This window comes from Pristiophorus japonicus, chromosome 12 (assembly GCF_044704955.1).
Source record: "Pristiophorus japonicus isolate sPriJap1 chromosome 12, sPriJap1.hap1, whole genome shotgun sequence".
Taxonomy (NCBI): domain Eukaryota; kingdom Metazoa; phylum Chordata; class Chondrichthyes; family Pristiophoridae; genus Pristiophorus; species Pristiophorus japonicus.
This window is the reverse complement of record NC_091988.1, coordinates 13,433,265-13,460,422: the sequence shown is the minus strand read 5'-3', so window position 1 is coordinate 13,460,422 and position 27,158 is coordinate 13,433,265. Positions and strand designations below refer to the sequence as shown.

Genomic DNA, 27,158 nt, shown 5'->3' with positions numbered 1-27,158 from the left:
TTTGAAACTTTAAATACATATATAAATAGCGTGGATTAATAGCACACACTCGTTCTTTCATGCACCATTCAGCAGCATTTCTGTAACCTGGGTCAATGTGAAAACTTACCGTTACTGAACAAGGAGCAATTCTCTACGTGACTGTCATGGTTTTCTGGAAGGATTGATCCCTCTCTATCCATCGCAGACTCAGACATCTGCAAAAGCAGCAGTTAACCAAAAAACCCGCAGTGAGCTTCATTGGGTGTTAAATGCTAAGATTCCTTCACTTTATTAAACAGAACTAAAAGTTCATTTCCACACATATTTCCCATAACTTTTATTTCTATTTTCCAAAAGCTTTTGCTTTATGTCAAGAAATAAAATTGAGTTAATAGAAGCATCCAAGATACAATTGTTGATTGTAAGCTATATGGCAACTTTATGGGAGTTATTCTTAAGTGTATTTGTGAAAAATACGATCTTACTGTTTACAATACTGAATATTCCTCAATTCACTGTCAGAATCGTTATTTACATTTCCCTATTCATACACTCAACCCCAGGAGATGCAGAACATTAATGATAGCTGTCACTCACTGGCTGTCAACAAGAAAGCAAATATTGTGCTGTTTTGCCACTGGGATCTTCGACTGCATGGTTAAGATATCAAAGAATCATTCCAAAAAGTCAACAACTAACAGGACATTTTAAATCGGTAATTTTCGACTAAAAAAAATCTAATTTGCAAAAAAATAACAAAAGACAACCTCAGTATCTGGGCGCAGAACGCAGTGTGCCGCAGGCAAGCAGCGCCTTCAAACATTTGTCCCCGGCTACCCAGCCCTACCTGCCCGGCCCCCTCAGTCCAGCCAGCGATGTTCAGTGTCTGGGAGCCCCCACTCTCCTGCCCTGCTCGCTGGCGCCCGCAGCTCCCGAGTGCCGCCGGCAGCTCCCAGCATTGCGGGCCGGCGAATGCGCGCCGGCCGGGAGCGAACGGCGCAGGAGGGAGAGACAGAGAAGGGAGGGAAGAAGGAGGAGGGAGAGCTGGTGGCAGAGGGAGGAAGGGAGGAGGAGAGGTGGGGAGGGAGAGGGAAAGGGAGGCAGGAGAGATGGGAGGGGAGATGGGGAGGGAGGAGAGGAGAGAGGGAGAGCGGAGGAGGGAGGAGAGACGGGAGAGAAGGAGGGGGAGGAGGGGAGGGAGGAGAGGAGAGAGCGAGAGGGGAGGTGGGAGAGGAGGAGGGAGGGAAGGGAAGAGGTGGGAGGGGAAGTGGGGAGGGAGAGGGAGAGCGGAGGTGGGAGAGGAGGAGGGGAGATGGGGAAGGAGGGGAGGGAGGAGACGAGGAGGGGAGATGGGGAGGGAGAGGGAAGAGGAGAAATGGGAGAGGAGATGGGGAGATGGGGAGGGGAGGGAGGAGAGGAGAGAGGGAGAGCGGAGGTGGGAGAGGAGGAGGGGAGATGGGGAGGGAGAGGGAAGAGGAGAGATGGGAGGAAGGAGATGGGGAGGGAGGGAGGGAGGAAGAAGAGAGAGGGAGGGTGGATGAAGGGAGGGAGGAAAAGGGGAGACAGAGAGTGGATGAGGGGAGGGAGGAAGAGGATGTGGAAGGGAAAGGAGAGGGATAGTGAGAGGTGATGGGAAGGAGGAATAGCAGGAGGCTAGGAGGGAGAGAGGAGAAGTAGGGAGGGGGAAGGAGAGACGGGGGGGGGGGAAAGGAACAGAGAGAAAGGAGGAATGAGAGGGGAAGAGCAAGTGAGATGTGGTATCCAATGTGGGACTGGAACCTAGGAGGAGAGTGGGATCGAGGTACTGGATCTGGGACAGGGACACGGGGATGAAATCCAAGTAACAGAACTGAGACCAGGGCTGGAGACAGCATGGGGATCAGATAAAAGAGCTAGGACCAGGGGTAGAGCAGAGACTAGATAATGGGACTGTGATTGGGAGCCCGGAGTCCAGCTAAACAACCTGGGAAATGGATTGCCTTGGGTAACAGACCCAGTGCTGGGGGTTGGGTAACAGACTCAGTGCTGGGGATGGGTAACAGACCCAGTGTTGGGGGTTGGGTAACTGACCCAGTGCTGGGGGTTGGGTAATTGACCCAGTGCTGGGGGTTGGGTAACAGACCCAGTGCTGGGGGTTGGGTAACAGACCCAGTGCTGGGGTTGGGTAACTGACCCAGTGCTGGGGGTTGGGTAACTGACCCAGTGCTGGGGGTTGGGTAACAGACCCAGTGCTGGGGGTTGGGTAACAGACCCAGTGCTGGGGGTTGGGTAACAGACCCAGTGCTGGGGGTTGGGTAACAGACCCAGTGCTGGGGGTTGGGTAACAGACCCAGTGCTGGGGGTTGGGTAACTGACCCAGTGCTGGGGGTTGGGTAACTGACCCAGTGCTGGGGTTGGGTAAAGGACCAAGGATGAGAGTGGGCCAGGACAGCAGAGGACTGGGAGAAGCATAGTGCTTGGGTAATGGGACTGGGGCAGCGTGGAGATCAGGTAGCTAACCCAGGACCAAGGTGGGGGACTCAAGGCCGGAACTGAGGCTAATGAGGACTGCAGTACTCAAGTTCTGGATCAGAGCCAGCAGTAGGAGCATCGGGAATTAGAATCAGGTAAAGCCAGATCATCAAAAACTGAGACCGGTGTGCCTTCAAGAGAAAGAGAGCTGTGAAATCTGGGTCTCCAGATACTTCAGCCAAGAGAAGATGTCACTGGACCCTCCAAGTGATCACTTCCTCATCTTCCGCCCCCAGGTGCTCTTGCTCACTTGTGATCTATGTTTCACAACATGTACTTCTATCTGTCTCAGTCTCTAATGCGTCCCTAGATGAATGCCTTTTAGCTGGTGCCTGGAAGCACTGAGGCCTCATTCTTCATCTTCCTCCTCTACTCTCTCAGGCACATCTAGAAGAGGAAAATGAAGATTGATATGTCAATTTCAGTAAAAAGAGTGGCATGAAGGTTTCCTGACCTAGATTTGCTGACAGGTAATGCAAGTGATATTCGGATGAGAAGGAAGGGAACAGGGATGCCATTACAAAGCTGCAGTTAGCATCTGCCCTCCTGCTTTCTCTTCTCCAATTCTCAAGATGGCCTCCCTCTCCAACTAAAACGCTTTCTCCTCAGGATGAGAGGCCGAAGGTTAGGGGGCCCACCACCTGTCACCAATCTCTCTTTGTTATTATGGGCTGCCATCTCCTTTAAAAACAATGCACACAGTCAGAATGACCAACTTGCCATGAGATGCAGTAAAATAGATCGTAATGGAAGTGGTGACAGATGTTTACTACAAGCTATTTGATATATGAATGCCTGAATACAGGTGAGTGAAGCTAGACTCCCAAGTGAAGGCTACGCATGTAAGGAGCACCAAGCAGCCTCCAAGGCATTGATGCGAAGTAGTCAAGCACTTTACAATAGTGTGTTTGAACCAAGTCTCTAATGAGGTCTGGGGCTGAGAGTCCCGGCAGAATCCAAACTGGGCATCAATGAGCAGGTTATTGGTGAGGTTATTGTTAGCACTGTCGATGGACACCTTTCATTACTTTGCTGATGATTGAGAGTAGACTGATGGGGCAGTAATTGGCCGGATTGGATTTGTCCTGCTTTTTGTGGACAGGACATACCTTGGCAATTTTCCACATTGTCGGATAGATGCCAGTGTTGTAGCTGTACTGGAAAAGCTTGGCTAGCGGCGCGACTAGCTCTGGAGCACAAGCCTTCAGCACAACAGCCGGGATGTTGTCGGGATCCATAGCCTTTACTGTATCCAGTGCACTCGGCCATTTCTTGATATCACGTGGAGTGAATCGAATTGGCTGAAGACTGGCTTCTCTGATGGTGGGGACATCAAGAGAAGGCCAATATGGATCATCCATCGGCACTTCTGGTTGAAGATGGTTGCAAACGCTTCAGCCTTGTCTTTTGCACTCACGTGCTGGGCTCCATCTTCATTGAGGATGGGGAGGTTCATGGAGCCTCCTCCTCCCATTAGTTGTTTAATTGTCCACCACTATTCATCACTTTGATGTGGCAGAACTGCATAGCTTTGATCTGATTCGTTGATTGTGGCATCGTTTAGCTCTGTCTATAGCATGCTGCTTCCGCTGTTAGGCATGCATGTAGTCCTGTGTTGCAGCTTCCCCAGGTTGGCACCTCATTTTTAAGTACACCTGATGCTGCTCCTGGCATGCTCTTCTACACTCCTCATTGAACTAGGGTTGGTCCTCTGGTTTGATGGTAATGGTAGAGTGAGGGATATGCCGGGCCATGAGGTTACAGATTGTAGTGAAATACAATTCTGTTGCTGCTGATGGCCCACGGCGCCTCATGGATGCCCAGCTTTGAGCTGCGAGATCTGTTCTGAATCTATCCCATTTAGTGACACACAACACGATGGAGGGTGTCCTCAGTGTGAAGAGGGGTCTTCGTCTCCACAATGACTGTGCGATGATCACTGCTACCAATGCTGTCATGGACAGATGCATCAGCGACAGATAGATTGTTGAGGACGAGGTCAAGTAGGTTTTTTTCCTCGTGTTGGTTCTCTCACCATCTGTCACAGGCCTAGTCTGGCAGCTGTGTCCTTCAGGACTCGGCCAGCTTGGTCAGTAATGATGCGACCGAGTCACTCTTGGTGATGGACATTGAAGTCCCCCACCCAGAGTACATTCTGTGCCCTTGCTACTCTCAGTGCTTCTTCCAAGTGGTGTTCCACATGGAGGAGTAATGATGCTTGGCCTTTATTGCAAAGGGGATGGAGTATAAAAGCAGGAAATCTTGCTACAGTTGTACAGGGTATTGGTGAGACCACACCTAGAATACTGCGTGCAGTTTTGGTTTCCATATTTAAGAAAGGATATACTTGCTTTGGAGGCAGTTCAGAGAAGGTTCACGAGGTTGATTCCGGAGATGAAGGGGTTGATTTATGAAGAAAAGTTGAGTAAGTTGGGCCTCTACTCATTGGAATTCAGAAGAATGAAAGGTGATCTTATCGAAACGTATAAGATTATGAGGGGGCTTGACAAGGTGGATGCAGAGAGGATGTTTCCACTGATGGGGGAGACTAGAACTAGAGGGCATAATCTTAGAATAAGGGGCCACCAATTTAAAACTGAGATGAGGAGGAATTTCTTCTCTCAGACGGTTGTAAATCTGTGGAATTTGCTGCCTCAGAGAGCTGTGGAAGCTGGGACATTCAATAAACTTAAGACAGAGATAGACAGTTTATTAACTGATAAGGGAATAAGCGGTTATGGGGAGCGGGTGGAGAAGTGGACCTGAGTCCATGATCGGATCAGCCATGATCGTATTAAATGGCGGAGCAAACTCAAAGGGCCGCATGGCCTACTCCTGCTCCTACTTCTTATGTTCTTATGTTCTTATTCATCAGCTAAGGGAGGGCGGTAGGTGATAATCAGCAGGAGGTTTCCTGGCCTATGCTTGATCTGAAGCCATGAGACTTCATGGGGTCCAGAGTCAATGTTGGGGACTCCCAGAGCCACTCCATCCCGACTGTATACCACTGTACCGCCGGTGGAACAGACATAGAAACATAGAAACATAGAAAATAGGTGCAGGACCAGGCCATTCGACCCTTCAAGCCTGCACCACCATTCAATGAGTTCATGGCTGAACATGCAACTTCAGTACCCCATTCCTGCTTTCTCGCCATACGCCTTGATCCCCCTAGTAGTAAGGACTACATCTAACTCCTTTTTGAATATATTTAGTGAATTGGCCTCAACAACTTTCTGTGGTAGAGAATTCCACAGGTTCACCACTCTCTGGGTGAAGAAGTTTCTCCTCATCTCGGTCCTAAATGGCTTACCCCTTATCCTTAGGCTGTGACCTCTGGTTCTGGACTTCCCAACATTGGGAACATTCTTCCTGCATCTAACCTGTCTAAACCCATCAGAATTTTAAACGTTTCTATGAGATCCCCTCTCATTCTTCTGAACTCCAGTGAATACAAGCCCAGTTAATCCAGTCTTTCTTGATATGTCAGTCCCACCATCCCGGGAATCAGTCTGGTGAACCTTCGCTGCACTCTCTCAATAGCAAGAATGTCCCTCCTCAAGTTAGGAGACCAAAACTGTACACAATACTCCAGGTGTGGCCTCACCAAGGCCCTGTACAACAGTAGTAACACCTCCCTGCCCCTGTACTCAAATCCCCTCGCTATGAAGGCCAACATGCAATTTGCTTTCTTAACCGCCTGCTGTACCTGCATGCCAACCTTCAATGACGGATGTACCATGACACTCAGGTCTCATTGCACCTTCCCTTTTTCTAATCTGTCACCATTCAGATAATAGTCTGTCTCTCTGTTTTTATCCACATTATATTTCATCTGCCATGCATTTGCCCACTCACCTAACCTATCCAAGTCACTCTGCAGCCTCATAGCATCCTCCTCGCAGCTCACACTGTCATCCGCAAATTTGGAGATACTACATTTAATCCCCTCGTCTAAATCATCAATGTACAATGTAAACAGCTGGGGCCCCAGCACAGAACCTTGCGGTACCCCACTAGTCACTGCCTGCCATTCTGAAAAGCACCCATTTACTCCTACTCTTTGCTTCCTGTCTGCCAACCAGTTCTCAATCCATGTCAGCACACTAGCCCCAATCCCATGTGCTTTAACTTTGCACATTAATCTCTTGTGTGGGACCTTGTCAAAAGCCTTCCGAAAGTCCAAATACACCACATCAACTGGTTCTCCCTTGTCCACTCTACTGGAAACATCCTCAAAAAATTCCAGAAGATTTGTCAAGCATGATTTCCCTTTCACAAATCCATGCTGACTTGGACCTATCATGTCACGTCTTTCCAAATGCGCTGCTATGACATCCTTAATAATTGATTCCATCATTTTACCCACTACCGATGTCAGGCTGACCGGTCTATAATTCCCTGTTTTCGCTCTCCCTCCTTTTTTAAAAAGTGGGGTTGCACTGGCTACCCTCCACTCCATAGGAACTGATCCAGTCTATGGAATGTTGGAAAATGACTGTCAATGCATCCGCTATTTTCAAGGCCACCTCCTTTAGTACTCTGGGATGCCGACCATCAGGCCCTGGGTAAGCTTGCGAAGGCAGAGTGATGGGGATATGATGAGAGGCACAGTAGGGTGAGGTTTAGAGTGGCTTTGCACTCCCCTTTCCTGATCTAATGAGATCATTGAAGCACTTGTGGCACTGCACCTAGGTCCTCCTCACCACATCCCTGCTGTTGACCTCCTCTGCTATCTCCAGCCAGGTTATTTTGGTTTCCTGGGGAGGTCTCTTGCACCCATCAGAGAGGAAGAGGACCTCCCTGCACACTCTGATTCCCTCAACAAGCAGATGTAGGGAGTCATCTGAGAACCCGGTGCAGCCCTCTGTCTCTGCCCAACCATGCGTGCAAGGCTGAGCAAGAACCAGATGCTGAAATGTAATGCCTGCACACTCCTAGATGGACCTTCATATGCAATGTGGCCATGGTTCCTTTAAATATCCCAGTTGGAAATGAGTCATCGATGACGTCATCAGACCCACACCATTTAATAAGGCCGAGTAACACGCAGGCTGGCGTTGACAGGGTTGACTAAGGGAAAGGCGTTTTGAGGATTGGGATGAAAAAAAGAATGGGGTCCGACCTGCCAGACCGCCTGCACTGCCCAGGTAATGAAAATTACCGCCAATGTTTCAGTTCGATGACCTTTCATCAGAACTCATGTTCCCACCTTACCTTCAGCTGAATATAGCTGGCTGAACAATACATTTATAAAGCTGCACAGAAGTTTCCTGCTGGTTCAGCTGCATGCACCAGTTCAATGGCAGATTTGTACCAATGTTTGTATCAATGGATATAGAAAAGATCATACCCAGGAAACTTCCATGTATTTAGAAACGTAGAAAATAGGTGCAGGAGTAGGCCATTCGGCTCTTCGAGCCTGCACCGCCAATCAATGAGACCATGGCTGAACATGCAACTTCAGTATTCCATTCCTGCTTTCTCGCCATACCCCTTGATCCCCCTAGTAGTAAGGACTACAGCTAACTCCTTTTTGAATATATTTAGTGAATTGGCCTCAACAACTTTCTGTGGTAGAGAATTCCACAGGTTCACCACTCTCTGGGTGAAGAAGTTTCTCATCATCTCGGTCCTAAATGGCTTACCCCTTATCCTTAGACTGTGACCCCTGGTTCTGGACTTCCCCAACATCAGTCTGGTGAAATTTCGCTGCACTCCCTCAATAGCAAGAATGTCCTTCCTCAAGTTAGGCGACCAAAACTAGACACAGAACTCCAGGTGTGGCCTCACCAAGGACCTGTACAACTGTAGTAACACTTCCCTGCCCCTGTACTCAAATCCCCTCGCTATGAAGGCCGACATGCCATTTGCTTTCTTAACCGCCTGCTGTACCTGCATGCCAACCTTCAATGACTGATGTACCATGACACCCAGGTCTCGTTGCAGCTCCCCATTTCCTAAATCTGTCACCATTCAGATAATAGTCTGTCTCTCTGTTTTTACCACCAAAGTGGATAACCTCACATTTATCCACATTATACTTCATCTGCCATGCATTTGCCCACTCACCGAACCTATCCAAGTCACTCTGCAGCCTCATAGCATCCCCCTCGCAGCTCACACTGCTACCCAACTTAGTGTCATCCGCAAATTTGGAGATATTACGTTTAATCCCCTCGTCTAAATCATTAATGTACAATGTAAACAGCTGGGGCCCTAGCACAGAACCTTGCGGTACCCCACTAGTCACTGCCTGCCATTCTGAAAAGTACCCATTTACTCCTACTCTTTGCTTCCTGTCGGCCAACCAGTTCTCAATCCATGTCAGCACACTCGCCCCAATCCCATGTGCTTTAACTTTGCATATTAATCTCTTGTGTGGGATTTTGTCGAAAGCATTCCAAAAGTCCAAATACACCACATCAACTGGCTTTCCCTTGTCCACTCTACTGGAAACATCCTCAAAAAATTCCAGAAGATTTGTCAAGCATGATTTCCCTTTCACAAATCCATGCTGACTTGGACCTATCATGTCACCTCTTTCCAAATGCGCTGCTATGACAACCTTAATAATTGATTCCATCATTTTACCCACTACCAATGTCAGGCTGACCGGTCTATAATTCCCTGTTTTCTCTCTCCCTCCTTTTTTAAAAAGTGGGGTTACTTTGGCTACCCTCCACTCCATAGGAACTGATCCAGAGTCTATGGATGTTGGAAAATGACTGTCAATGCATCCGCTATTTCCAAGGCCACCTCCTTAAGTACTCTGGGATGCAGTCCATTAGGCCCTGGGGATTTATCGGCCTTCAAACCATCAATTTCCCCAACACAATTTCCTGACTAATAAGGATTTCCCTCAGTTCCTCCTTTTTACTAGACCCTCTGACCCCTTTTATATCCGGACGGTTGTTTGTGTCCTCCTGAGTGAATACCGAACCAAAGTACTTGTTCAATTGGTCTGTCATTTCTTTGTTCCCCATTATGACTTCCCCTGATTCTGACTGCAGGGGACCTACGTTTGTCTTTACTAACCTTTTTCTCTTTACATATCTATAGAATCTTTTGCAGTCCATCTTAATGTTCCCTGCAAGCTTCCTCTCGTACTCTATTTTCCCTGCCCTAATAAAACCCTTTGTCCTCCTCTGCTGAGTTCTAAATTTCTCCCAGTCCCCGGGTTCACTTTATTTCTGGCCAATTTGTATGCCACTTCCTTGGCTTTATTACTATCCCTGATTTCCCTTGATAGCCACAGTTGAGCCACCTTCCCTTTTTTATTTTTACGCCAGACAGGAATGTACAATTGTTTTTGTTCATCCATGCGATCTCTAAATGTCTGCCATTGCCCATCCACTGTCAACCCCTTAAGTATCATTCGCCAATCTATCCTAGCCAATTCACGCCTCATACCTTCAAAGTTACCCTTCTTTAAGTTCTGGACCATGGTCTCTGAATTAACTGTTTCATTCTCCATCCTAATGTAGAATTCCACCATATTATGGTCACTCTTCCCCAAGGGGCCTCGCACAACGAGATTGCTAATTAATCCTCTCTCATTACACAACACCCAGTCTAAGATGGCCTCCCCCCTAGTTGGTTCCTTGACATATTGGTCTAGAAAACCATCCCTTATGCACTCCAGGAAATCCTCCTCCACCGTATTGCTTCCAGTTTGGTTAGCCCAATCTATGTGCATATTAAAGACACCCATTATAACTGCTGCACCTTTATTGCATGCACCCCTAATTTCCTGTTTGATGCTTTCCCCAACATCACTACTACTGTTTGGAGGTCTGTACACAACTCCCACTAACGTTTTTTGCCCTTTGGTCTTCTACAGCTCCACCCATATAGATTCCACATCATCCAAGCCAATGTCCTTCCTAACTATTGCATTAATCTCCTCTTTAAACAGCAATGCTACCCCACCTCCTTTTCCTTTTTTTCTATCCTTCCTGAATGTTGAATACCCCTGGATGTTGAGTTCCCAGCCCTGATCATCCTGGAGCCACGTCTCTGTAATGCCAATCATTTTCATATCTGTTAACATCTATTTGCACAGTTAATTCATCCACCTTATTACGGACACTCCTTGCATTAAGACACAAAGCCTTCAGGCTTGTTTTTTTAACACCCTTGGTCCTTTTAGAATTATGATTGTTTCTTGCCTTTGTTTACTCGGCCTTCCACTGTCGCTTTTTACCTTTCTACCATCTGTTTCTGACTCCATACCCAGGGATGGTGATGGAGGAGTTTGGGACATTGGCTGAAATGTATGATTCTGTGAGTATGACTAAGACAGGCTGTTGCTGTGGGACAGCTCTCCCAATTTTAGCACAAGTCCCCAGATGTTGGTGAGGAGGACTTTGCCGGGTCGCCTGGGCTGGCTGTGCCATTGTCGTATCTGTAGCCGGTGCCGGGGTCGGTGCTCGACCGGGTGGTCCATCCGGTTTTGTACTTTTTAACTGGCCCAAAAAATTGTGGTTGGGAGGCTGACCGCAGGCAGATATGTCCGACCTGAAAAATTTCTATGCATCCACTTGGGGGTCCGGGAGGTTCCGAGACTTTTGGTCCTGGGACTCTAAGCGAAGGCCTGCGTAGGCACTTTATACGCGTCCCTGAGATCACGTGGCCCAACTAATCCAAGCAGGGGTATTCCCATTCATACTTGTAGCAATTCTGGAATCACCGTAAGTATGAATGGGAATACCCCCAAAAACAGAGAAACACTTAAAATAAATTTTTTAAAAGCATCCTATATTTAAAATTAATCAAAATGGTATTTCATTAATTATTTAAAACAAAAATATCATTTTTCGAAAAATAAATGTGCATGTTTTAAAGGGTCTAAAAATAAACGTACCTTATCAGGATTTTAAATGTTTAAATTATTGAAAAAATTGTATTTTTCTGGCCTTACGCCTGCTTTCATCAGCCGAAAGAATTTCAAGGGCATTTGCTGGGCGGAAGTTGGGCAAATGGCCTCCATTTCTGGATACGTGCGATCTGTCAAGAGGATTGATGACAAATCGCAAGTTCCGGGTTTAGACGCCTGCGCTTCGCATGCCTAAACCCGGAACTTGTGGGACTCCTATGGGCATGAGTGCATCTCGTATCCACCCTTAGGGGCCGCGATTCAGGGCCATTTTTTCTTGTAGTGGTTTGTTGCAACTGAGTGGCTTGCTAGGCGATTTCAGAGGGCAGTTAAGAGTGCTGTGGGTGTAGAGTCATATATCGGCCAGACCAGTTAAGGACGGCAGATTTCCTTCCCTAAAGAACATTTGTGAACCAGATGGGTTTTTACAACAATCCGATAGTTTCATGGTCACCATTATTGATAACTGATTATGCTACAGTATAACAAGATGTTCTCAGTGAAAGGTAGAGGGAGAGAGGTTTGTGGGAGAAGGGTAGAAACTATTGATCCATAATTCTAGCTTTATAAGGGGTATTTTGGAACACATCCAGCCATTATCGTTTCCCAGCAAGTTGCATTATTAGAATCGGCAGGTGGTTCAGTTTTGACTGCTTAACAGAATACAACGGCTTTGGTTCATAGCATCCAGTATATCACAAAATGTTCAGCGACCACAATCTTTGCCACTGAGCTAGTATAAACTGTAAAAAATCACTTAATTCTTGAGTTTGTAATACCAATCTCAAGTTACACCTCAACTGTGAAGTCATGGTTCACAAATACCTTTTTCTATAGCCTATTAAGCAGAAAATTGTAGAACAAGCTGTTGTCTGCTTATTATTAGAGCAGCGGGTACATTCTTCAAAACACGATTGACATAGAATCATAGAATGATGTACCACAGAAGGAGGCCATTTGGCCCCTTGTGTCAGTGCTGGCTCTTTGGTATAGTTATCCAATTACTCCCACTCCCCTGTTCTTTCCCTATAGCCCAGGATTTTTTTTTCCTTTTTCCCAATTCTTTTTTGAATGTTGCTATTGGATCTGCTTCCACACTTACAGGGTGTGCGTTCTGGATCACAACAACTCGCTATGTAAAAAAAAAATGTTTCTTCATGTCGCCTCTGCTTCTTTTGCCAATCACCGTAAAGCTGTGTCCTCTGGTTACCGACCTTTCTGCCACTGCAAACAGTTTCTCTTTAATTACACTACCCTGATAAAGTGCAACATCCCCACTGACACCTGGGAATCCCTGGCCAAAGACCGCCCTAAGTGTAGGAAATGCATCCGGGAGGGCGCTGAGCACCTTGAGTCTCATCGCCGGGAGCATGTAGAAACCAAGCACAGGCAGCGGAAGGAGCGTGCGGCAAACCTGTCCCACCCTCCCTTACTCTCAACGACTATCTGTCCCACCTGTGACAGGGACTGTGGTTCTCATATTGGACTGTTCAGCCACCTAAGGACTCATTTTAAGAGTGGAAGCAAGTCTTCCTCAATTCCGAGGGACTGCCAATGATGATGAATTACTCTATCAAAACATTTATGATTTTGAACACCTCTATTGATTCTCTTAACCTTTTCTGTTCTAAGAAGAACAACCCCAGCTTCTCCAGTCTCTCCACATGAGTGAATCCCTCATCCCTGGTGCCATTCTCCTAAATCTATTCTGCATGCTGTCTGAGGCCTTGACGTCCTTCCTACAGTTCTGTGCTCAGAATTGAACACAGTACTCCAGCTGAGGTCTAACCAGTGTTTAATGAAGGTTTAGCATAATGTCCTTGCCTTTGTGCTCTATTCTTCAGTTAATAAAGCCAAGGAACGCATATGCTTTTATAACAGCATTCTCAACCTGTCCTGCCACCTTCAAAGATCTGTGTACACACATCCCAACGTCACCGTTCCTACGCCCCCTTTAAAAGTGCACCATTTAGTTCATATTGCCTCTCCACATTCTTCCTACCAACATGTATAATTTCACACTTCTCAGCGTTAAATTTCATCTGCCATGTGTCTGCCCATTTCACCTGTCCATCTGTGGCTTCCTGAAGTCTGTTGCTGTATTCCTCATTGTTTACTACATTCCTGAGTTTCATGTCATCTGCAGACTTGTGATCATCGAAATATTCAGCTGGCAAAGCAGTGATTTTTCCTTCGTCAATTTCAGAGCTGATAATGACCCTATGCTGTAGGAACATAATCAAGATGCATCTGAGAAGATTATGTAGCTATCACCACAGGTATATATGGTAAGTGTAGCATGCTTGGGAGGAATAGGTAACTTTGGACCTATGGCTCCCAAATCTTACCACCACTAGGGTTTGCCTCACCTCATGTCTGGGTCTGTTATAGACTACTTGATAGAGACTGTTTGCTAATGATTAGTCAACAACTCCATTATATCATGCAACTCTCAGGATGGTAGAAGCAAATGATATGGACCTGGGTCTTTTTTTATCCAGCAATTCCTATGTTCCTACAGAGGTTGATCAGTCTGATTACATTAATGACTCAGTTGTAAATTTTCACATCACATCAATGCCAAAACATTACTATAATTGGTGAAGTAGGGCAAATGATGACACATCATAGTTTTGAAATGGTTCTACACGTTGAACCTCCTTTATCCCAAACTCCCTTATCCAGAACCACCCCTCATCCAGAACCATTCCCGGCACCGGGTGGCTCATGCACAGAACTCCGACATGAACAAACTGGAGTCCTTCCTCGCTGACGACTCCTGCAATCGCTGGCCTGACCCCGTGATCAACTGCCCCTCCACCATCCCCCCCACCACCCCCATGATCTCTCTGCCGCACTCCCAGCCCCAAGCCAGCCAGCCCTGATATCCCTTGCTCAGTACCTGTACCATCCAATTTAATATGACCTCGCCTTGTCCGGAAAAATCCCCTATCCAGAACAGTCCAGGTCCCGAGGGTTCCGGATAAGGGAGGTTCAACCTGTATCATAAAAACGAGGTATTAGATGCCAGTGGATTTACAAGTTGGATTCAATGGCTGTGCAGGTAGGGCATAGGTTGATGGATATGATTGATGTGTTATTTTGTATTTATCCTTTTCAGAGCTGTGACCAGGTCGGTTGTTTCTGTCACTTCCTGTGTTGTAGGGAACCAGGGTAAAATATAGAATTTTTGCATTTGACACTTTTCTTTTTATTCATACAATATAAAGCAAATACTTTTATTAGATGGGCCTGGGGGTACATGTTCATAAATGCTTGAAGGTGGCAGGGAAAATTGATAAGGTGGTTAAGAAAGCAAATGGGATCCTTGGTTTTGTAAATAGAAGCATTGAATACAAAAAACAAGGGAGTCATGCTAAACCTTTACAATTCACTGGTTAGGCCTCAATTGGAGTATTGTGTATAATTTGGGCACCACACTTTAGGAAGGATGTCAAGGTCTTGGCGAGGATACAGAGGAGGTTTACCAGGATGATACCAGGGATGAGGGACTTCAGTTATGCGGAGAGATTGGAGAAGCTGGGATTGTTCTCCTTCGAGCTGAGAAGGTTAAGGGGAGACCTAATAGAGATGTTCAACATCACGAGGGGGTTTTAATAGAGCAAGGAGGTAGAAACTAATTCCTCTTGTAACCAGAGATCATAGATTTAAAATAATTGGCATAAGCACTAGAGAGGAAATAAAGAGAATTCTTTTCACACAGTGGGCAGTTATGATCTGGAACACACTTCCTGAAAGGCTGGTGGAATCAGATTCCACAGGACCTTTCAAAAGGCAACTGGACATGTATTTGAAGAGAACTAATTTGCAGGGTTATAGGGACAAAACTGGGGTATGGAACTAAATTGGACAGCTCTTTCAAAGAGCCAGGCAGGATGGGCCGCATTGGTCCCTTTCTGTGATGTAAGATTCTATGATTCTATGATCATTAACAATTAAATTTGGAATATTAACAAAGGGTTTTTCTGCTGCAAAATTATAATCACCGATCAATATACTGCATTTGTGAATCATCAATATTCAGAAGACTTAAAACCAGATATATTTATATTTAGTTGTATAGGACTTCATTATGTCTGTAAAGCACTTATGAATGACTCCACGAGGCAATGTGTTGTACTCAAACTGTAGTGACCCTGGTCCTTTATTCGTAACTCCAGAGTGGGGCACAAGCATGGTGGGCAGCCTTTTATACTGGGCCCTGCGCACCTATGTAGGTGACTGTCAGGTCTCCCACCACAGTGCCCTCTGGCGGAAACCCCGGTCTCCACCAGTTGCACCCTCTAGTGGTGCCAGCATAGTATATACACAGTGTAAACCTTATTGAGAGTACATCAGGTAACACGGCTCCATCTTATGCAACTATACAGTGATTACACAGAGAGTATATCTATAGTCTGCATATATAACAGACTTTATGTAGTTTATTTTGAAAACAAGGTAGAAAAACTGGAAACAGTAAATATATTTTGGTCACCATCGGAAAGAAATAAAGACTTGCATTTTTATAGCCCCTTTCATGGCCACTAGACCTCCCAAAGTGCTTTACAGCCAATGAAGTACTTTTTGGAGTGTAGTCACAGTTGTAATGCAGGAAACGCAGCAGCCAACTTGCGGCACAGCAAGCTCCCACAAACCGCAATGTGATAATGACCAGATAATCAGTTTTTGTTATGTTGATTGAGAGATAAATATTGGCCAGGACACCGGGGATAACTCCCCTGCTCTTCTTCGAGATAATACCATGGGATCTTTTACGTCCACCTGAGAAGGCATAAGGGGCCTCGGTTTAATGTCTCATCCAAAAGACGCAACCTCTGACAGTGCAGGGCACCCTCAGTACTGCACTGGAGTGTCAGCTTAGATTTTTGTGCTCAAGTCTCTGGAATGGGACTTGAACCCACAACCTCCTGAGGCAAGTTTGTTACCAACTGAGCCACGGCTGACTCCTAAATGATACAAAGTAATATACTGGGCATACATCTAAAGACAATGAACAAATTGACAACATCCTTGTGTTCAACAGCCGAGTAACTATTTACAGTTTTTGACAGCAGCAGTGCTGTTCAGTTAAATACTGGTAAAAATAACTATAGTGGTAGGTGACCTTTCAGGGCTATTAACCAATAATAAGGCAAGGTGGAGTTGGTCCATATTATTGATGGTTACCCATTGCAGCTGTTTTAGTATTATGTTATTTTCCAACAACTGTTTTAATTTCATTCTAAGTGTACAAAGCTTTTGTATCTAGTCCCGTGAGTGCAGCTATTACTTCCACTGCTGTTGTGAGACAGATTGCATATAACCAAATACGCTTCCAGATAAAATGTGGAAAATGATTTTATTGATAATTTTAGGGCAGTTATTATTTTTAATTGTACAAAATGACCAGAATAATGCCTGTACATGTTTTATAAATTGCTCATTATGGTATCTTGCAGCTTTTATGAAATGAAGTCCATTGTTTTTGGACAAGCTCAAAATGGTGAAGAATTACTTCTGAAATTCCCGATTTAAAGAGACATTACCATCTGATTGGGCAGTTTTCCCGATAGGCTGTTGTCCTGGGACAGTCAGGAACATCCTGTGTTGTAAAAGCTACTAAGGGTATAACCACTCCTGAGGAGCAATGCGGTCATCAGTAAAGATTGCAGTGCTCTGCAAGCTGTCGTTTGTATTTTTAGCCAAGATCTGTTTATTTTCTGAACAATTTTATTGCAAGATTTTAAAAGTATGCTGCTCCTGTAAGATCTTCTGATCTCACTATACAGCCGGTGGTTGAATCATGGCAAAATGTCTTTCGGCAGACTTGCTGCATTAAAACACTAATCAATTGATAAATAACCTTGTAATCATAATTGCAGCTTCAATTTGAGTCAATGTCTGTCAAGCACCAACGTCTGTTTAATATTTACATATTCTTAACTTTCACTAGACTAGATCATTGGGATTCACACAAGTCATTTCAAAATACAACACCAATTCAAAAAACAATAAGCAGAAAGCATATGGTAATTGGCTCTGACTTCCTCACCATTTTCGATGTTTATAGATATAGTTTAATGTACTGTTTGATTTCAACATCACTGTCCATGTTTAGGGCATTAATATTACAGCTTAATTTTTCTTTAACAAAACAAAATGTTTTGATTCTAATTTAAGTAGACCTCTTATATCTAAAATAGACATACCTTTCAAAACTTGAACAGTATAGTAATAATAATGCCTTTAGGAATACTGTGGATTTAAACTATGCTGATTCAACCCAGGCTCAGACTGAATCAGGTTGGGCCTGATTTGGGAACAGAGCACATGAAGTTGAGATGATGCTGCATGAGATGTTTGCAAGGAGGGTTGCCCTCTGTGCCATTTCATCGCACTATCACCATAGAATAGCACTGCAACATATCTGCAAGGACTGTAGCTAAGCTTCACGTGTGACTGCTACTGCTCCTGCATGTGCCTGCCCTGTGAGAAAAGGCGAGTATCAAATTTCTCTGAGGCTGATATTGTAGTTTTGCTCTCAGAAATAAGATAACAAAGGGATGCCATCATTGGAATAGCTGGGAGGAAACTATGAAATGCAGCAGCACAGCTCAGGTGGAAGGAGGTGGCTGTGCAGTGAGTGGCAACCCATTGACCCTGTTATAGTTTCAGATGTTTAATTACCTCACAAGGACAGCAAAGGTAAGTAAGTGGTCGGTGATTAACAGGAAAACTTACTAAAACACAAAGCGGCCCCAATATTCAAGTCATGTCCTTTGGAGTATTATACAGAATAAAATTAAAACAGAAAATGCTGGAAATACTCAGCAGGTCAGGCAGCATCTGTGGAGAGAGAAACAGAGTTAATGTTTCAGGTCGATGACCCTTCGTCAGAACTGGAAATAGTTACAGATGTAACCGGTTTTTAAGCAAGTGTAGGGGCAGGGAAAGGTGGGAGGGGAGGAAAGAACAAAAGGGAAGGTCTGTGATAGGGTGGAAGGCAGGAGAGATTAAAAGACAAAAGGGATGATGGTGCAAGGCAAAAGGAGATGGTAATAGGGACAACTTAAGGAACAAAAGCTGAGTCTCGATGAGCTGTAAATGGGAATGGATAAACCATCAACAGCTGCCATGTGAGAAAAAATATAAAAATGTGGGCAGAGGTTATGGTCTGAAATTGTTGAACTCGATGTTGAGTCCAGAAGGTTGTAAAATGCCTAATCGAAAGATGAGGTGCTGTTCCTCAAGTTTACGTTGAGCTTCGTTGGAAGAGTGTAAGAGGCCGAGGACAGAGAGGTCAGCATGGGAGAGGAGCGGAGAATTAAAGCGACAGGCGACCGGAAGCTCGGGGTCACACTTACGGACTGAATGGAGGTGTTCTGTAAAGCGGTCACAGAATCTGCGTTTGGTCTCCCCAATGTAGAGGCAGCGAATACAGTATACTAAATTGCAAGAGCTACAAGTAAATCGCTGCTTCGCTTGGGGCCCTGGACAGTGGGAAGGGAGGAGGTAAAAGGGCAGGTGTTACATCTCCTGCACTTGCACGGGAAGGTGCCATGGGAAGGGGAGGGGATGCTGGGGGTGATTGAGGAGTGGACTAGGTTGACACGGAGAGGAAGATGTGTTTAGTGGTGGGATCGCGCTGGAGGTGGCGGAAATGGCGGAGGATGACCCGTTGAACGTGAAGGCTGGTGGGGCGAATAGTGAGGACAAGGGTAACTCTATCATGGTTCTGGGAGGGAGGGGAAGGAGTGAGAGCAGAGGTGCGGAAAATAAAATGAACACGGTCGAGGGCCATATCAAGCATAGTAGAGGGGAATCCTCAGTTGAGGAAAATGGAAGACATATTGGAAGCACTAGTATGGAAGATGCCATCATCAGAGCAGATGTGACGGAGACGGAAAAACTGGGAGAATGGAATAGAGTCCTTACAGGAAGTGGGGTGGGAGGAAGCATAGTCCTGGTAGCTGTGGGGGTCAGTGGGCTTATAGTGAATGTTTGTCAATAGTCTATGTGCAGAAATGGAGACAGAGAAGTTGAGGAAGTGAAGGGAAGAGTCGGAGATGGACCATGTGAAGGTGAGGGAAGGATGGAAATTGGAATCAAAGTGAATGAAATTTTCAAGTTCAGGGTGAGAGCAGGAAATGGCACCAATACAGTCATCAATGTATCGGAAAAAGAGGTGAGGGAGGGGACCCGAGTAGGATTGGAACAAAGAATGTTCCACATATCCCCTTTAATTTTGAGGAAGTGAGTGGAGTCAAAGAAGAAGTTGGATCTTGGGAAGGAGGTAAAAGTGGGCTGTGTGGGGTTGGGGAACTATGAGGTTGGTGGCCGTAAAGGGAAGACCTCCAGAGGAGATGAGGTCAATATTATATAGCACTTTGTTCCTTTCCCCAGACGCACTGTAACCTGGCATCACTTATGTTATCTGTCTCACATTCTGTAACACAAACTAGCTTATTAATGTCTCATATTCTAAACCCTTGTTGCCTTCTAACTACGGTCTAGATCTGAAAACTGCTACAGCCAATTAACACAATGCGTTCCTCCAGTGGGAGAAGATAGCACATAATGCCAGAGAACAGCAGGCCACTGGGGGAGAAATTGCAGGCAGCCACACATTAACTCATCATGTGGAAAGCACGCTGTCAATCATTAGAACCAGCTCTAGCCTGACATCTGGGGATCAGTTTGTGATCACATACTGAGGGCACAGATTTAGGGTGATTGGAAAAAGAACCAGGGGCGACATGAGGAACAAAACATTTACACAACGAGTGGTAAGGATTTGAAATGCACTGCCTGATAGGGTGGTAGATACAGATTCAATAGTAGCCTTCAAAAGGGAATTAGTATAAATATTTGAAGGAGAAAAAAATTGCAGGGATGTGGGGAAAGAGCGGGGGAGCGGGACTGACTGGATTGCTCTTTGAAAGAGCCGGCACAGACTGGATGGGCTGTATGGCCTCCTTCTGTGTTGTACTATTCGATGATTCTATGATATACTTTCCTTTTGTAAAATATTTATATGTATTCATTAATCTCTCCACCAACTACCAGTTTCCTCATAAGAGTTCCACAAAGTAGCTGTTTAAGATATCATGCCGGTAATACTGTTTTATCTTGCAAGCTCGGAAACAGAATAAAAGGTTTTAGATGGCCAAGGGATTGCAGTTTTCTCTACCTCTAGCAATACTACCACCTAGTCACCCATTCCACCATTCTTCTTCTCCTTTATACTTAGCAGCCCAGAGATAGTCCATCGGAGAAGTACGGATAGTTTAGGTAAGATACTGACATGTCGTGAGACACATATACAAGAAAGCCTGAGGATGCAGGTGTGAAGTGAGACATTGGCAGTGCCTTCATGTGAAATGAGCTTTCGACCACATATCTGCATCATAACTAAGTGCCTATTTCCATCTCCGTAGCATCGCCCATCTTCGCACTTGCCTCAACTCATCTGCTGCTGAAACCCTTATCCATACCTTTGTTACTCTAGACTTGACTATTCCAACGCACTCCTAGCTGGCCTCCCACATTCTACCCTACGTAAACTAGAACTGATCCAACACTCAGCTGCCCGTGTCCTAACTCACACCAAGTCCCACTCACCCATTACCCCTGTGCTCGCTGACCTACATTGGCTTCCGGTTAAGCAACGCCTCGATTTCAAAATTCTCATCCTTGTTTTCAAATCCCTTCATGGCCTCCTCGCCCCTCCTTATCTCTGTAATCTCCTCCAGCCCCATAATCCCCCAAGATGTCTGTGCTCCTCTAATTCTGCCCTCTTGAGCATCCCTGATTATAATCACTCAACCATTGGTGGGGCCATGCCTTCTGTTGTCTGGGCCCCAAGCTCTGGAATTCCCTGTCTATACCTCTTCATCTCTCTACCTCTCTTTCCTCCTTGAAACCGCTCCTTAAAACCTACCTCTTTGACTCTCACCTGTGCTAATTTCTACTTATGTGGCTTGGTGTCAAATATTTAATCTCATAATACTCTTGTGAAGCACCTTGGGACTTTTCACTACATTAAGGGCGCGATATAAATACAAGTTGTTGTTGTTGTTGTATGTTATGCTTTGCTAGCATAGCAGGGTTCCTGAGTTAATTGTCCAAGTGCTATTCAGCTAAGGTCTGACATTTCCTTAGCCTCTGCTCAGCAACATCCTTCTCCACTTTAACTAGATGTTCATCTGGCTGGCTGGTGTGTTAGACATGACCCAGTATTCCACTCCTCATCTCAACTCACCCTGAGTGACTCTATCTGGGCTGGTGAGTACAACTGAATGGTGAATGACGCTGTGGGTGAATTTCAGCTGGCAGTCCCTGCTCTTCAATGATATGCAATTCATCCATTTCTCCATCTGCCTCTACTTTCCTACTTCTAGTTCCCGTGGAGAAAAAAAAAGATATGCACCGTGTTTCCTGCTAACCACTTTTCCTTTACTATAGAGCAGGTCTCCAGTCGTCTTGGCTAACCCTTGCCACTGGACCAAGACTTAGCTCTGTCAATCCCGTGTGCATCTTCCACCCTTCAGGATGTAGTTTGGGATCTGGAATTTTAGTTCCTTCATTGAAGCACCTGTGAACTCATCCTCTTTTGGCATGGAAGCAAGTCATCCTCGCCTCGAGGGACTGCCTATGATGATGATGATGACTATTCTTATGAAAGAGCCTCCTCAGAGTGGGAGTATCAGAAAATTTATATTTTTATATTTGATCTGTGAACATTAGCACTTGTTTTGCACAACCACCTGTGAGTACAGCCCCACCCACATCTGAGGGGGGGTTCAAGGACCTCCATAGCCTTTCTCTCCTGTGGGTTTACTCAATGGAGGTCGGCTGTTCTCCTTCTGTGACCTTTTTTGCTCACAGGAAGCGTGCAATTATTTCATGCATGAAAACAGAATGGGCTAGAAGTTCGGTATCGGTCATTTTGAGGTGTTAATCGCGGCTGGTCGGTAACTGGAGTGGCTTGTGAATTTTAACGCTGTCTACAGCAAAATTCGGCTTCAGCGCCCCAAGAGGGAAATGGATCGGTAAATCGGTCATTGCACAATTCTCTTAGGGCGGTGAAGGGGAAAATCATAGTGATAAATTCCCAGTGAGAACGTGGATGAGGCGATGGGCGCCAGACAGTCCAGCGCCAGCCTCTTCTTAAAGGGGAGGTAAGATGACACTGCACAGGCGCAGTTTCACCATCGCAGTCAGGTCAGAGCGGCAACATGGCTCGCCAGCGTGCCCACTGCTTTCCCAATGCGATCCTGGAGGCTTCGATGGAGGCTGTGGAGAGGCGAAGGGACGCCCTGCAGCCTGAGAGTGGCAGGAGGGTCCTGCCTAGAGTTTTTCGCTGTTTGTGCAGGGAGGAGGCACAGCACGTGTTGGCGAGGAGCATGGTGGCCAGAACTGTGACACAATGTCGCAAGAAGGTGAACGGCCTCACTCGGGTGGTCAGGGCGAGTACCCTTGCTATTAACCTTACAATGCCATAATGTGATCCTCACTGTCTCACACAATGTACAGTCTGTGCAGCACCTGCTCCTTCACTATGTGTACCAGCCCGTGCTCTTCGTTGCCGAAGAGAGCTGCAAAGTTCCACCTCAGTTCAGCAGCCATACCCTGGGCCTCTATGTGCAGCTCTCCTTCTGGGTCCTGACTCAGCCCCAGCCCTCCTTTTACCACCTTTTCACTCTCTATATGCATTTGCAAAACATTAGCCTTACCCTCAATCTTAGCGGGTAGCCACCAAATCCCACCATTCACACAGTCACTCGGCGCAGCTACTGAGAGTCAAATGGACATCTGCACCACGTCCATACAGGAGCAGCTATTCAATGCAGCAAGGCCCGTGTGGCAGACGATTAGCTGCACACTTACTCACACCTTCTGTTTGTTATTGCAGGCGAAGCTCGCTCACAACCGGCGACAACAACTGCGGACCGGAGGAGGGGAGCCTGAGCTCCACGCCTTCACGGAGGTGGAAGAGCGAGTGTCCGCCCTCATGGGCGCACAGGTGGGTGCGATAGCGGTCAGGGAAGCAGGGGTGGGGGGCGGCGAGGCGGGCGGTGGAACTGATGTCGGATGTTCAATGCACGAGCAAAGAAATGCTTATTGTCAAAATAAATCTAGACTTAATACCTTGCCAAATAACAATATTTTTTGCTAAACACTTGTGCCGCCATGAGCAGTCGGTGTATCTAGTCTCAGTCACACTCTCAAGTCAGGAACCAAATGACCACTTATTCTGGCACAGTTTACATGAACCAATAAAACATCACGGGGTATAACTTCTCGGCCTTTTGGCTAGGATCATGCGTGACTGACCTGACAGGGGAGTAACCACCATAACCCCAAGGTGGTTCTCCCTGGATCAGGAAGGTATATGCTTGCTTTTTTGGAAATAGGAGGTGGGTGGGGTGGCTTGACCCATCCACCTCCATGGCACGAACCTGGTATTGCAGTACTTCCAGGGACGGTGCAGTGGCTCTAGGCCTTTTGGCTAAGAGCATTGGCGCAGAGTGATCCTTGATGTGTGCAAGGTGACCTCTGGCGTTTGTGATTTGACAAAGAATTGGAACGATTGGCAACGAATTTCAAAAAAAAAAAAAATTTTTTTTTAAAATCACGGGGTATAACTTCATGGTGTGGACGGTCGCACAACAAATGATATTCTTGCTCTTGAGGGAGTGCAGCGAAGGTTCACCAGACTGATTCCCGGGATGGCGGGACTGACCTATCAAGAAAGACTGGATCAACTGGGCTTGTATTCACTGGAGTGCAGAAGAATGAGAGGGGACCTCATAGAAACATTTAAAATTCTGACGGGGTTAGACAGGTTAGATGCAGGAAGAATGTTCCCAATGTTGGGGAAGTCCAGAACCAGAGGTCACAGTCTAAGGATAAGGGGTAAGCCATTTAGGACCGAGATGCGGAGGAACTTCTTCACCCAGAGAGTGGTGAACCTGTGGAATTCTCTACCACAGAAAGTTGTTGAGGCCAATTCACTAAATATATTCAAAAAGGAGTTAGATGAGGTCTTTACTACTTGGGGGATCAAGGGGTATGGCGAGAAAGCAGGAATGGGGTACTGAAGTTGAATGTTCAGCCATGAACTCATTGAATGGCGGTGCAGGCTAGAAGGGCCAAATGGCCTACTCCTGCATCTATTTTCTATGTTTCTATGATAGTGAGTCGGCAGCCCGTTTTACACCTCCTGCAATTTTCTTTTCCATTGAAATCATTTTAATCTTACCGCAGTATATAAATCACCAGAGTGTAAAGCGATTGGACCGGGAACACGACAATTGACAAAGACCTGACCCACTGAATGCATCCTGCAATCCTGCATCAGGAAGACCATCTTAATAATCACTTTTAGGATAAACGTAAAATTGTACCCCAAGATATATTTACAGACAGCTGCCAAATTATTTATCGACTCTTTCACTGTTGTACTCCGTGTAGTGCAGACTTACAGAAGACTGAGTTCTGCTTGCACCAAGTGTTGTGTATCTGTAAAGCATGCACTCCCATGTTCCGCCACCAGGGAATTCATCCCCTGAAATCCCAAGGGATCCCAGCATCCCTTGGGAGCACTGTATCTAAGCTGGTCCCTAAGGCCTGTTCCTCACTCTGGAGTGTCTTATTAAAGACTGAGGTCACTGTTACTTTAACCTCCCTGTGTGCAGTCTCATCTGTGTTAGGAACACAATAACTGGCGACGAGTATACGAATCCAACGCAAAGATGCAGCAAACTGTGGGCATCCTGGAGAAGTTCTCGGAGGGTGAGGACTGGGAAGCCTACGTTGAACAGCTAGACCAGTACTTTGTAGCCAACGAGCTGGACGGAGAAGGAAGCGCTGCAAAAAGGAGAGTGGTCCTCCTCACAGTCTGCGGGGCACTGACCTACAGTCTCATGAAGAATCTTCTGACTCCGGTGAAACCCACAAATAAATCGTATGAGGAACTGTGTACACTGGTTCGGGGCATCTTAACCCGAGGGAGAGCGTGCTGATGGCGAGGTATCGGTTCTACACATGCCAGTGATCTGAAGGTCAAGAAGTGGCGAGCTACGTCGCCGAGCTAAGGCGACTTGCAGGACAATGTGAGTTTGATGGCCACCTGGAGCAGATGCTCAGAGACTTTTTTGTATTGGGCATTGGTCACGAGACCATCCTACGAAAACTTTTGGCTGCAGAGACACCGACCCTCAGTAAGGCCATTGCGATAGCACAGGCGTTGATGTCCACCAGTGATAACACCAAACAAATCTCTCAGCACACGAGTGCTAGCAATGTTCATAAATTAACTGGAACTGTGCTTGCGAGCAGAAATGTACAGGGCAGAACCCACGAGTCTGCAACTGCTAGCAGGCCTCAGGTGACCCAGATGAATCAGAGTCCCCAGCAAAGGATGAATGCAAGGCAATTCACACCTTGTTGGCGTTGTGGAAGCTTCCATTCAGCCTATTCATGCCGCTTCAAAGTGTATGTTTGCAAGAGCTGTGGAACAATGGGGCACCTCCAACGAGCTTGCAAAAGAGCTGCAAGCTCTGCAAAACATGCTAACCACCACGTGGCAGAGAAAGATCGGTCCATGGTGGATCAAAGCAATTTTGAGCCTCAGAGAGAGGAGGCAGATGCTGAAGTACACGAGGTGCACACATTTTCGATGAAATGTCTACCTGTAATGCTAAACGTAAAATTGAATGGCTTACCCGTAGCCATGGAACTGGACACTGGCGCTAGCCAATCCATCATGAGTAAAAAGATGTTTGAGAGACTGTGGTACAACAAGGCATTCAGACCAGCCCTGAGCCCCATCCACATGAAACTGTGAACGTAGACCAAAGAGCTTATCACTGTCCTGGGCAGCGCCATGGTCAAGGTCACCTATGAGGGCATGGTGCTTGAACTGCCACTCTGGATTGTCCCAGGCAATGGCCCCACACTGCTTGGAAGGAGCTGGCTGGGCAATATCTGCTGGAACTGGGATGACATCCGAGCGCTATCACATGTCGATGAGGCCTCATGTACCCAGGTTCTGAACAAATTTCCTTCCCTTTTTGAGCCAGGCATTGGAAACTTTTCTGGGGCAAAGATGCGGATCCACTTGGTCCCAGAGGCATAACCCATTCACCACAAGGCGCGAGCGGTACTTCACATGATGAGGGAGAGAGTGGAAATCGAGCTGGACAGGCTGCAACGCGAGGGCATCATCTCCCCAGTTTAATTCAGCGAGTGGGCCAGCCCGATTGTTCCAGTACTCAAAAGTGATGCACGGTCAGGATTTGCGGCAATTATAAAGTAACTATTAATCGTTTCTCGCTACAGGACCAATACCCACTACCTAAGGCAGACAACCTATTTGTGACGCTGGCAGGAGGCAAGACGTTCACCAAGCTAGACCTGACTTCGGCCTACATGACGCAGGAGCTGGAGGAGTCTTCGATGGGTCTCACCTGCATCAACACGCACAAGGGACTGTTCATCTACAACAGATGCCCGTTTGGAATTCAGTTGGCTGCAGCGATCTTCCAGAGAAACATGGAGAGCCTACTCAAGTCGGTACCACGCACGGTGGTCTTTCAGGACGACATTTTGGTCACGGGTCGGGACACTGTCGAGCACCTACAAAACCTGAAGGAGGTCCTCCAGTGACTGGATCGCGTAGGGCTGCGGCTGAAGAGGTCGAAATGCGTCTTCATGGCAACAGAAGTGGAGTTTTTGGGGAGAAAGATCGCGGTGGATGGCATTCGGCCCACAGACACCA

At 46.3% G+C, this 27,158-nt stretch overlaps 1 protein-coding gene and 1 pseudogene across 1 annotated transcript in view; one reads left to right on the top strand and one right to left on the bottom strand.

The window, feature by feature from the left end:
- Nucleotides 1-1,011, bottom strand: part of LOC139276689 (myoD family inhibitor-like) — a 99,301-nt gene extending 98,290 nt beyond the window's left edge. Inside the window, exons 1-2 of the mRNA XM_070894652.1 lie at nt 830-1,011; nt 110-197 (exon numbers count right to left, since the gene is read on the bottom strand). Of these exons, the coding sequence (XP_070750753.1) occupies nt 110-197 (88 nt within the window). The 5' untranslated portion in view covers nt 830-1,011. The remainder of the gene's footprint in view (nt 1-109; nt 198-829) is intronic.
- Nucleotides 1,012-23,669: 22,658 nt separating this feature from the next.
- On the top strand, nt 23,670-23,872 carry LOC139277737 (U2 spliceosomal RNA; annotated as a pseudogene).
- Nucleotides 23,873-27,158: the final 3,286 nt, after the last annotated feature.